Source organism: Phalaenopsis equestris, unplaced genomic scaffold (genome assembly GCF_001263595.1).
Source record: "Phalaenopsis equestris unplaced genomic scaffold, ASM126359v1 Scaffold001312, whole genome shotgun sequence".
Taxonomy (NCBI): Eukaryota; Viridiplantae; Streptophyta; class Magnoliopsida; order Asparagales; family Orchidaceae; genus Phalaenopsis; species Phalaenopsis equestris.
In genome coordinates this window covers 188,348-201,827 of record NW_018165751.1, presented here as the reverse complement: position 1 = coordinate 201,827, position 13,480 = coordinate 188,348, and the positions used below count along the sequence as shown (strand labels likewise).

The 13,480-nt window shown below is 36.5% G+C and overlaps 1 protein-coding gene across 3 annotated transcripts in view; it reads left to right on the top strand.

Annotated features, from left to right (window-relative positions):
• The first annotated feature begins 367 nt into the window (after positions 1–367).
• Positions 368–13,480, top strand: part of LOC110033950 (heptahelical transmembrane protein 1-like) — a 23,896-nt gene continuing 10,783 nt past the window's right edge. For 2 of the 3 annotated variants that reach the window (XM_020738130.1, XM_020738131.1), the window contains exons 1-3: positions 368–615; positions 729–827; positions 918–978. In XM_020738130.1, the coding sequence (XP_020593789.1) occupies positions 389–615; positions 729–827; positions 918–978 (387 nt within the window). In that variant the 5' untranslated portion in view covers positions 368–388. Of the gene's footprint in view, positions 616–728; positions 828–917; positions 979–1,079; positions 1,122–13,480 lie in introns of those variants that run through there. The other variant, XM_020738132.1, reaches the window with a different exon arrangement.

The following is a 13,480-nucleotide window of genomic DNA, read 5'->3' as shown; positions in this document are numbered from 1 at the left end:
CATAATGCAATAAATTTTACATAAAAAATTTGCATTCATCACCATCTCAATTATTAGGGTTCATCAAATTCATGCATCTACAAATCTATTCAAACCAGAGCTTAAAAAAATTCTCTTGTAGCTTTGATTCAATGTATACTCAGATTTGGACACTCAAATTCATTATTACAGTCATTTACAAATTTTAATCTCTAAATCTATAAAGTCAATAGTTTTTGCAAATTATATCACGCTAAATGTAAATTTGCAATTTGATTCGTAAAATATTTTTTAAAATTATGAACTTTATGCAATAATTTATAAAGCTGGCCCTCTCGGCCACCTCAGATTCTCCATTTTACGTCTGAGATTGAGGAGTGTGGTCTCCTCCCGTCGCCTGCTCAGCAGCATGGACATATCGCCGGCGGAGGATGCGAAGGGGGAGAAGGCGGAGGGGGTCCTTTTATGGTGGCGGCGGTCCAGCCGGAGGAAGCTCCGTCTTGTTGGGTTCGATGAGCTGCCAGATTACCTCAAGGACAACGAGTTTATCCTCAATCACTATCGCGCTGACTGGCCGCTTCTTGATGCTCTTCTCAGCGTGTTTTCCTGGCATAACGAGACCCTCAATGTCTGGACGTGTGTAGATCGATCGATTTCAGATCGGAACCCTAGCTACGTTTTTCTTCTTTATGTGCGGCATTTTATTAGTAATTGATCATTGATTGGAAGGTTATGATTGCATTTGTCAGGCATTTGGGGGGTTTCTTCCTATTCCTTGCGCTCACTGTGGCGGGATGCGTCGACGGCCTTGAAAAGCTCCGCAGCAACTTCGCTCCCACCATCTCCAGGCTTGTTGCTTCTGTTCTGATATTTTTTATTTGTTTGTGTTTTAAAAATATTTTCTCTGATTTTTGGCCGAAACTACTTTCTCGTTGCAGGATGATGCTTTTATCGATCAATGTTCCGATCCGTAATAACTACTCGGCAAACACTATCTCGGTAAGACAAGCGTTTCTCTGTATTTCGTTTTGTGTTTGTGTGTGAGTTATATGCTATATCCGAAGGAAAAGATACAATAATCTCACAAAAAAATGAATTAGGAAACCATGATGAACTGTTTTGAATAGAGAAGAACGAGCAGAATCGAGCTACGAAAAAACAATTCAGAAAGAAATTGATCCTGCATAAAATTTTTACTTCCCGATGAGCTTAGAAGAGGATCATTATTGATGCTGTAAAATTGGTTCATCAGTATAATTACAACTAGAATTTATAGGTTTTGGACTCTCTGTTTCTAATTCTGTGGCAATTGATTTAAACATTTAGCTGGCAGGTGGTCAGAGGAATTTAAGTCTAGTTCTGAATTGAGGGTGAGTTAAAGGTATGCAATAGAGAAATAGCATCATAGTAGAATTACATAGAAAATTTATAGGTGAAAAACACCGTGGATACCTTTATAGCAATGATCTAGACTTCTATTCTGTCTGTATTCAATAAAAATTTGGTCCAGTTTTGAGTAGTAGCCCTTGTGGGTGGGACACTTTATGAGTTCTTATGTGTTGACAAATACTTTGGTATGCTGATTTTTTTTTTTTTTTTTTTTTTTTGGGGGGGGGGGGTGGGGGGATGGCTTACACTAATGAATCTATTGCACTTAGGAGATAGACAAATTTCTTCCCCAATCCTTCTATTCTCAAACAAATTGGTGATTACTTAGTCGCAGATTGGACAACTTAGATGTGACAACTTAGATGTTCTCAGTACTCATGTTGTTGTTATTTATGGTGGGAACTTTTTTATCATCACTTCCATTTACTTTGTAAATGTTATTTTCATTTCTTTAAATGTTGTGGAACCCTTGACCTCTCATCCCACACTGCCTTCGGTTCATTGGACCTAAATTTGAAAGTCATTTTTGATAAAATTTCTCCGAATGTGTATTAAATGGCACGTCTCATGCATTCTTACGATGGCTTTAATTATTCCCTCTCTTTAGACTATTTTTAATTGGTTTGTGAAATTTACCTTACTTGATTGACATTTAAAAAAGAAAACATTTACGTTGCTCCAATCATAAATTTCATTAAACTTACCAATGATTGATCATTTCCTCATCTCCTTTGATTAAGAAGTCCCTGTCTTGATCACAACAATTTTCTTGAAGTAGAATTCTCTATGATCATTGTCCAACTTTACTAAACTTCTGAATCCATCAGTACTTTGTCTTCCATGAAAATTATTATGTCCGAATGAGAAAGGTGTGGATGCGTCCGAATTTGATGGTATTTTGATAGTATTGGTGTTGTTACACTGTAAAATACCACCAATACTACCTAAATACCGCCAGTCATATCTATGATTTTTGGACATAATAATCGCTCGTGTTCATTAAATAACAATATCAAATGAATGATTATGGAGTGCAGGAACTCTTTCGGATTTATTTGGGATGATTATTTTGTTGGGCGGTTGAAAGAGCTCTTTTAAAGATACTTGAAACAATGAAATAATTCTTTAATCTTTTTCATTTTGATAATTAAATCTTGAATCTTTCAAAATTAAGGCAGAAGATGGCTCTCTCTGCATCTCTTTCCTTTTGAGTTTGATGAGAATGCTCAACTTAGAGTGAAACTTTATCCAGTATCATAGAGAAAAAAAAAACAACTTTATAGGGGCATATTTCTCAAATTGTTGATTCTTGAACAATGAAAGAAACCCATCTAAATTACTTAAAGTTGGCAGTGCTTATAGGAGAAAGGGCCCCATCCAATTGATTTTGGATTGTAATAGCTTTTTTCTTTACTCATTGTTTACAAAACCGTTCGAGGCTCAGGCATGCCTCGATTCCCTGCAGGTTAGCCTTACCACTTTTTAAGGCATAAATCTCAATGCAGTTACGTCTTATGTTGTCCGAGGCATGTTTAGGGCGCGTCTAAGACACTATTTAGTTACTATCATAAGCACAATTTATGATTGTCGTCCTGACCACCACACATTTTCTCCAAACGTTGTCATCCCAAGTGCCGCCCTTCATCTCCCGATCATTGTCGTTTTGAGATCCGCACTTCGTCTCCCAATCATTGTCGTTATGAACATCGCACTCTATCTCCCGATTGGTGTAGGCCCAAGCCCTTTTGACATTGTTCAAGTTCGTTCAAGTGTACCCCTTCAGTTTTGATAGAGTCCCTACCGAGCTTCAATAATCTTCTTCTCCACACCACAGACGAGCTACTTTCTTATCCACGCCGCATACAAGTTTGTCAGTCATTTTTGCAGACAAACTGCTTTCTTCTCCACATCGCAAATTAGCTCCCGTGATATTCACTTAAATGCAAGGGATAGTAAATAATAGTATATAATTATATATAACTTTAATTTGATGCAGAGAATAATGCAATTCATGATATTAATATATGAATTATGTTTACATCCAGGGTTTCATTTTCCTATATTAATTTATGAATTATGTTTATTTTTATGAGTCTTTAATTCTTCTATTTTGAGGCTTACGCGTCAATCTACATTGAGGCTTACGCCTTGTCTCGCTAAGTAAAAGCATATGAATTCTAGATTTTGCCTCTTGCCTTGTAAAACATTGCTTTTACTCCCAAGATATTGCAAATCATTTTATAAACCATTTTAGATCCATGTTCACCTCATCCAACCAATTTTTTTTTTCTTTCTGAAAATTTGACTATAGCTTTCGTATGATCCTCAAAGTTTTAGCTCTCTTTGGAATGCCTTAACATAGGATGAAGTCAAAATTGTTTTATTCTATCTGCTTGTAAGTAGTGAATCTCATGTCTTTTAGGGAGAAATTGTTGGATCATACATAGTCGTAGATATTCTATTAAATATGAGAATCAATTGAAGATAGATCGAAAAAATTTTAGATAGACTTTCTTATAGTTAAAGATTGTGGATGGCTAAGTTTTCATGAGCACACGCCCTTATAGTTAACTACATGTCCAGTGTGATATTTAAGAACACTTTTAATTAGTGCTAGTTTGTGTTCCGTATTCAACATAAAAGGAGATTTATACAAAAATTCTATTCAAACGAGATAGCACACAGTCTAGTAAAGGCATAACCTTATGACAAGGCAAAACAATGGTATGAATGAGATAGTTGGATTACTTCAACGCTAATATATAGAAATACTGGTTTTCCAATTTGTATAAGATAACCCTAGTGCTTATTAAAGCAATAAAGAGGATTTACGTTTTTGTATCTCCAAATGGAAGCTTAAATACTTCGGATCGGGAGAACCCTTAACTTTATTTATATGGATTTTTAAAGTCGTGATGTTAAGTTTCAATATATTGCGGGAAATGTGATATCAGAGTTTATCCAAACCACATAAAAAATATGAATATTATTTCTGAATTTCAAATATCTTACAAACACGATACAGGAAAGTAAGAAATAAACGACAAACAAACATGACAACATAAACTATAAAAGAAGTCTGCGGGTGACGACATGGACGTAGGTTGCTGGACAACCGTTGGAACAACAAGTCAGCTTGGGGTGGCGGTCAGAACAGTAGTCGGTTGCTGTTTGGGGCTGTTAAGCAGCAAGAAAACAACAAAGCGAAGGTGCTTGCTGCAGCAGCGAAGGTGAAGGGCCGGGACAGTGAGGGCAACAAGGGCGTTGGAGGAAAAGTCGATGGGGGTGGCTGAAACTGCAGAAAACAATATATCCTTATTTTTCTGGGTGGTGGCAGCAAGGGTGGCAATGGTAATGCCGTCAAACCGCAGCTAGAGAGGTGCATGACGACGGCTGGATTGGCGGCTGCGGTGAATGTAAGAGAGGTGAGACCGCTGTGGAAGAAGTAGGACAATAGCCAGGAGGATGGACAAAGAGATAAATATCTCGTTGGGGTCAAGCTACAACTGAAACATCACCCGGACCCGTGGAGACGATCACCACCTCAGACGAAGAACAATCGAAGCATTACCTGGGCGTCAGATACAACCCTCAAGATGGAAAATACTCAGACAAAACTGAATTCATATTTCATAGCACAAGCACCTAACTCAAAGCACATTCTATCCTATTTATAAAGTGATATGACCTATTTTAGGGAACATTTAAAATAAAGAACATAAAAATCAGATTTTAGATTTTAGGAAAGGCTTTTAAAATAGGAAAGGAAAATAAAAATCAAATTTCATATTTTAGGAAAAGATTTAAGTTAAGGAAGGAGAATAAAATCAAGATTTAGGCTTTTAGTAAATGATTTAAATTAGAAAAAGACCTAGGAAGACAAAAGGAAGATGAAGGAAGGAAAGAAAGAGAAGGGAGAAAAAAGGAAAGAAAAAGGGAGGAAGGAGGGGACAGTGGGCCCCCACTCCAAGAGGACAGGCTGGTCTAGCCGAGCTGGCTCTACGCCCAGCCGGTCCCCCATGAGTCCCGCGTCAGTTTATAGGGTTTGGGGAAACTTCGACCTCACCTGTCGAAGCTTCTGGTTCTCAGGGTACGACGGTAGGTCTTCTGATAGGTCGATCATGTCAGTATAGTCTCTCCACACACATTCTAGTGGAATAGATAACCATCTTCTTTTGGCACATCCTAATAGGGAGCCGCATATAGATGTGGATTCCAACAATGCAACTCTCGAGTCCTTCTATTCGAAATCTTCTCCTTCTGGTTCTTGTGCCCAACGTGCGGTGCTTGAGCAATAAATGTGAGGAAAACTCAATTCCGGGATGAAATCTATAGCAAGTTGCGTTACTCTCATCGACACCTCCTCCTCATAGATAGGTATTGGATCCCATTGCAGAATTTTCGTCTCCATCAAGCTCCTCAGACCCACTACAAAGTTAAGGTTCATCTCTCCCGTCTGAAGATCCGACGAGGTGTCTCCTGCTGACCTAAAAGTAACCTTTGAACTTCTCCTTGTAATGTTCTCAATATGTCACACAATGAGCTCATTTCTGATATGTTGAATCTCCTTCCGTTGAAGCAACTCATGATACATCTGAATAATCCACATCTTGCTTATCCGGGGTGGACCTATATCTGTTGTTGTTCCTCAAACTCATAACATTTGTAGACATCTAAGGTCATTCCTACTGATGTACCTCTCACCGTCTACAACTTGCTATCTCAAGGCACCATAATCTCAGAATCTGTTGAGCCGCTTGTTACCTCAGAGTCACTACTTTCTAAAGCTCGATTGTTTTTTTAGATGGAATCTCTCCCTCGGAGTCCACTGGAACTGATGACATCTCTTTCTCGCTAGCTGCAAGTGGAGAATCCTCTTGGAAGTTTTCATCTTCTCGCGTATCAACTGTGTCATTGCTCAAATTTTCAACAATACCCTGCTCAGTGAAACAAATCTCTCCCTTGGTGGTGCATTCTGATTCCACTGCCCAAATCCGCGGCACTTGCAATATTTTCTGGTTGTGACATTTTTTCAGATTGGTTTCATTGGATAGTAGCAAGGGGGGTCACTCGGTATTGCTGTCTCTCCACTTCAAACGCTAGAATCTACAACTTTTCGCGGTAATAAGTTGGTAGGAACTGGCTTTGTTTCTCGCTTCATCTTCATATCTTCTCTTCTCTCCTTCGACACTCCCGATCACAATCGAGGGTAACCTTCTTCAATGTCCGCAATCCACCACCGAAGTCGGCAGATGTTTTGCCATATTTTCTCCCGAGTAGGCTCGAGCATGTATCTCATTAGTGGTATGACTAAGATTTAGGGTTGAGAGGTGAAAAAGGATGTAGGAGACTCATTGATGGTGTAAAATAATTACTTTGGTGGCATGGGAAAAATTAGGTTTAGATCAAATTCTTGGTGGAAATTTGGAAATTGGGAAAAAAAATTTTGTGGGAGTGGCTTGGGAAGGGGAGGACGCTACGAAACTCTAAGATGGGACTAGGGTTGGGCTAGCTTTGATACCAAATGATACCGGAGGAGAAAATCCAAACCACAGAAGAAACAAAATATTGTTATTGAACTTGGAAAATAGGAAATACCAAAAAATAAACACAAACAATATAAATAATAAAAGATATCTGCGGGAGGATGCTACAAAACTCTAAGATGGGACTAGGGTTGGGCTAGCTTTGATACCAAATGATACCGGAGGAGAAAATCCAAACCACAGAAGAAACAAAATATTGTTATTGAACTTGGAAAATAGGAAATACCAAAAAATAAACACAAACAATATAAATAATAAAAGATATCTGCGGGAGGTGACGAAGACAGAGACTGCGTGGCAATGGTTTGAGAGGGCTGCGGTAGTAGCAACAACAGGAGAAGGCTGCGATGGTCGGAGCAGTGTTGGACAACTGCAAGGAAGAGTAGGAGGGTTGCGATGGGTGGGAGGAGTGTTGGACAACTGCGGGGGAAGAGTGGAAGAGTAGGTGGGCTGCGGTGGTTGGAGGAGTGTTGGACAGCTGCGGTGGAAGAGCAGGAGGGGCTGCTGTGGCTAATAGCCCTTTCACAACATGTACGGTCAAACACATTTTATTAACGACTCTAGTTATTGTATTAAACCTTAAGTATTGCAAAGTTTATTATAATAAATAATGCCATAAGATTTTTCAATGAATAACTTTTGTAAGTGTCTATTACATTGTAACAACAATGCAATATAGACCCTAAGGAAGAGATTTACAAGGTAAGTATAATTCAAAGGTTTGCACATGTGTATCTACATGTGTGAATAGGCATATTGCCTAGCTTTCCTAATCCACAAAAGCCAGATTTAGACTTGTGTAACTAAAGGCCAAGTGGCATGAATCGATGGGATTCAAGTCAATTGATTTGGGATTAGCCCAAAGAAATTGTGTGGAAATTCTATGGATGAATGCCACTGAATTTTCCTCTATTTTGACTAGCAACCCTTCTTAGTGCCACAAGCTAAATCTGATTCTTATGAGTTAGGAAACTGAAAATCTAGTGATAACGTCAAGACTTGAAACAGTTGGGAAGAATGCAATAGATTGTGTTTGGTTCCAAGTTAAGAACTAATATACTCTGACTCCACAAACTGTAATGTGCTTTGATGGTAAGCATTTAAAAGAATGGATTGCATCACTGGATTCCAACACATGTGGGTTAGGAAACACCATTTGAATTGACACCATGTGGGCATGCAATCCATGGAGTTGATGAAAATTGGCCTGAAATTTATTGATTTATAATATATTAACTATCATTTATCATTATTTAAATCTGCAAAAACTCGTCTTGTCATGTTTGATCATTTTGGAATCATCATTAGAATCATAATAATCATGATAATAAGCAACAATATAAGGGATCAACATGAAATCAAGTGGAAAATGATCTAAAATAAACGTACTGCTTGCTCTTAGCAGATAGTTTGAATTATCCATGATTCATAATTGAAAAAAGATGAATATTTTGCTTTAACTTGTAGAAGAAGACTTATAATTAAGAGAAAGGAATATAATCAACGTATATCTTGAAGAGAATCAAAAGAAGTATGATGAAATGCTAAAATAGTTAAGCCGAAATTTTATAATCTGCTTGACATTACTAGTATGGATTTTGCTAAGCGCCGAGTCTGATGATGAATGAGAAGAGAAGTTGATGAGCAGAACTCATATTGAGAGCTAGGTGGAAAATGGAAGCTATTAGCTCTCAAGTTTATTATCTGTTCGAGCTTGAGGAAACTTGCGAGCCGGCTTGACTCACTTAACATCTATAGGCAAGGTTACCCCTAGAGGTTCATGAGTTATCGATTGGAAGTCGATGCCTGCTAAAGCTGGTGGATTGGTGATCCAAGTGACGAAGATTTGGATTTGGCTAGCTCATGCAACGCATTTTGGTAGATGGTTCGAAGCACTCTATGCGTGTGTGTTGGAAGTTTGCCAATTAGTTAGAGGCTTCAGGTCGATGGTTGCCGTAAGTTGGTGGGTTAGATTGTGGGGTCTGTAGAATATGGAGTTGATGGGTTCTGGAAGTACCATGCGAATTAACCTAGTATGCTCATGGCAAGGTATACCGACTGGGTTTCATGTAGTGTTGGAACTGGTGTTTAGGCTTTGGAATCAGATAGTGTGTCTGGGGTCGCAGATGCCACGCAACAAATTTGTGGGCCTTGTATGCATATTTTCAGGTATAAGCCGTTCTATGCTTGTTTGCAGGTCAAGCATTGCATACATGTCATGTTTATAGATCAGTTACAACATGTCTCTAGGAGTCTATTTGGGATAACTTTTTGTATGCATTACATTTCAAACCACCATCACAGTTTCATTCGACGATATGCTTTCTTGCTATTTTTTAGAAATTTTCGTGGTGGGAAGTTAAATTATGGTGGCTATACGAAATATGTTATCTGACTTTTTTGATATAATGTTGAAGATTTCATTGGTATACATGTAAATATAAATGTTTAGTTGTTAAATATGTAAATACATAAGAATTGTGTGGCATGCATGTAAATTTCCCAAAATTAAAATTTTTGCCTCAAAAGCCCATCCCCGAATTCAATCAGCCTATAATTATTAAAAAAATACTTAATTAAATCTCTCTTGTAAAATAAACAAGAATTATATTATATCCTAATCAAAACATTACTCTTTAATTTTATAAATTTATAATCTCTATTTTTCAGATGAGTAAATTTTGAAACTTATTATGATACTTAAATGCATAAGTCATGATCTATAAGCAATAGAAACATCGAAAGTCGTTTAATTAGAGAACTTAGACATTTAAGGAATATTAATGTCATGTTTGACAATTGATACAGATAACCATCTCCAGCTAACTATGATTGTCTACATATTTTCACTTGATCATTATTACTCAAACTTTGTCCCAGGAGTCTTAATCGTCAAATTATTATAGATCGATTATCATTGCCTAAATCTGTCACCTAATTGTTGTTCCCAAATCATAGTTGTGAGCCTGGTGTTATCCTCCACAACTCCAATAATTTATGCTACAATTGCATGAGACAAGCTCACATTCCCAACTTCTTCTACCAGAATCTTCTACAATAAAGAGAAACAATATACTTTTATAATTTATTTGGAATTTTACATAAGAAATTGGAAGATTTACGTATATGTAAATGTATACTGATAATGCCGAATGTGCAGCTCAACATACTGCTTCACTTTATAGCCTTCCATCTCAAATGCATGATCATAACTTCCATAAATGATTTCAGCTGTTAATTAGGATTCCAGATCTTCTTCTTTCCATTTATTTCGGGCTCTGATATATTTTGCCTTATCGTTTCCAATGCCTTTCTTCATGGCAAACTCAACGACACCATCTTTATGCGTCAGCCTCCGGGATGCTCGATACATCCAATCCACATTATGTGTGCCATCTTCAAAAATTTGCCTATGGCTTTAAAAGGCCTCGCCAATGGTTTGATCCTTCTCCTCTCATCCAAAACATATTGGGTTCCAATCAAGTAAAACCAACTCTTCTCTCCAACCCGCTCATTTTAAACACCTTGTTGGCCCCTTATAATACCTCACAATCACAAGACCAGACATCTAGTTTTTCGTTAATAGCCAATTGCAACATCTTCACGATCCACTACTTCACTATCAACAGCTCAAGCGCCTGCTCCGCTTAGGGCTGTAAACGAGCCGAGCTTGAGCGAGCTCAGACTTGGCTCGTGTTCGGCTCATTCGAAATAGCTCGTGTTCGAAATCGGCTTGTGTTCGAAATCGGCTCGTGAACAGTGTGTTCGCGTTCGGCTCGATTTAAATATTTGTATTCGTGTTCTACTCGAAATTGGCTCGTTAAACTAAAATTGAGAAAAATAAATGTAAAGTGTGGGATTCGAACCTGAATCAAATATATACAAAAGAAGACATTAACTACATTAACACATGAGTTGTTATGATTTAAACTTAGACATAAATATATATAATATATTATTATATAAATAATATATGTAACATATTGTTATATAAAAAGAGTTATATAATTTTTTTTTCGAGTCATTTTGAGCCGAACACGAGCGAACAAACTGTTGTTCGTGTTCAACTCGTTTACATTTCAAGCTTAAAAATTTGTTCGTGTTCGGCTCATTAGGCTTAATGAACGAGCCGAACATGAGCTGTTCACGAACAAGGAGCCAAATTGACAGCCCTAGCTCAAATATCAAAATTCATGGTAAAACTCCTACCTTAATTTTGTAAATGTCAATGTTTGGGATGATTTGTATGTAATTATCCCTTTAATTTTTTAGATTAGGGGCTGCTTGGATATAAAGTAATAAAGATTTAATAATATTATAGTTGAATAAATTTTAACTAACTATTGATATATTGTGGAGAATTAGGTTTAAAAATTGATGTAAATATATTTTTTTTTATTTCATCAAAGTTTACTAAAAATGAATTTAAATCAAATGTAAGAATGTTTCATTATTTAATGATATTAGTTTGCAGTTTTTGATAAGGGTATAATCTTTTGTAGTTTGTTTTGTATAAATTTTTGGGGTTTTTTTATATATAACATCTAAAATTTTCGTATTTACGTTTCTCACAATAAAACTTTCATATTTACCTTTTTCTCATCAAAATTGTTATAATTACAAGCTTCATATAAGTAGCATTCATTATCACATTTTAATAATAAAATTTATCTTTTTAACTATAGATAAAGAGCTATTAGTTAAAAAATGAAACTATGGGTGTGAGATAGCTAAATTCATGAGAATTATATATATATATGTAATTTTCTTTAGTTTTTTTATTATTTAAAATAAATAAATAACAAGTGAAAGTTTAAAATAGCTTCCTATCAAATTCATTTTCAAGTTTTCTTTAATTAGGGTTAAAATATTTCTCACATAGGACTATTTTAGTCCATTTTTTTAAGATTTTGGGATTAAATAGATATGTTTATACTCTTGGACTAAAATAACCTTTTATTGGATAATTTTAAATTTTTTCTTAATAAATATTGACACTTATTAACATGGAGTCCAAGTGAAATAAGGAAGATGGTTAAAGAGAGATTTGTTTTTGAAAAGACTACTAAAATATACAGTTACTATAAATTTATTAAATTACATTTTTGTAATAAATTTTTTTCTTAAATAAAGTTAAATTACACACACACACCATCAATAAATTTTTATCATCTAACACAAATCTTGAGGCATAATATAGATCTCTAGACAATTTTTAGAGGAAGAAATGTTTATATTGATCAGTTTGACAAGATGGACCAAACAGTACCAAAATCTGTCAAATACGAGTGAAATCAAGTATGGATTAAGCTATTAAACCGTTTTTGAAAACTTTCAAGGCATAATGGGAAGGTCATACATATTTCGACTACGACCTATTTATAGTCAAATCAAGTCTCTTGACAAGACGAATTCAACATACCCAAGATCATTCATATTCAACATCATTAAGTCTCTAAAATGTCTATTGCATGTCATTTGATTAAATGGATCTCTGGATCGTTCGATCAATGGTATAAATTCTTTTCTTATTTGCATCATGGACCATATATAGAGGCCTAACCTACCTCATGAGTGAGGACCTAAACCTTGGACAAGAGGAATACTAGAGCTTTCAGAAGAGAGAGCTGCAACCTAGCATCTTGCACCATAGGGTCGGCCAACTCCAGCTGCTGCCCTTTGCATATGTTGCCTCTGATCAGTCAAATCAGATTGTCGCCTTCGGCCAACTCCAATCGCCACCGCCGACTCGGCCAACTCTCGTTATTGTCACCTCAACCAACTTTGGCCTTCGTTGCCTCGACCAACTGCCGCCATTGTCGCCTCGACCAACTTTGGCCTCCCCCACCTCCAGCAAACTCTGACCGTCAGCTGTTTGCCACTGTCAACCACCATCGTTCGCCGCTCGCTCACATACAGATGTGATCCGTTACCTTTTCACGTCTATGGGAAAGAGGTCTTATTTGTACCCATTAACTCATAGTGAAATATTTCAACTAGACGCGACCCTTTGATTTTTTCACTTTTTAGGATTTCCACATAAAAACCTCTAATATTCCTATTGATTATTTTCTTTCATCCGAGTACTTGGATTCTCATAAAACTCTAAGAAAATAATTCACACTATACCACTAGGACTGTCAAAACAGCTCGTTATTCACGAACAGCTCGTGTTTAACTCATTAATTAAGTTAACAAGCCGAATATGAATAAAGATTTGTTCGTTTCTGTTTGGCTCTTTTTGGTTCGAAATACTTCATCAATTATATATATATATATATTGATGAGTAGTATTTTTAAAAAATTTAACTAACTACTGACCAAAGTAAAATATGTTGAGATTTTCGTACATCTTTTATACTATTTTTAATGATATTCCACTTTAAAGAAATGTATTTTTGATGTTTTGTTGCGGAAATGATGAATTAAGGTCAATGGAGCAAAAAGATGCAAAAAAGAGCGAATTTGGAGCAAAAAGGATCAAAATGTGGAGAATTGCACTAGGGCGCTGAAGGCGCCATCGACGCCGCCGACGACGAGCTTTTCCCGAGGCTACAGGACAAAAT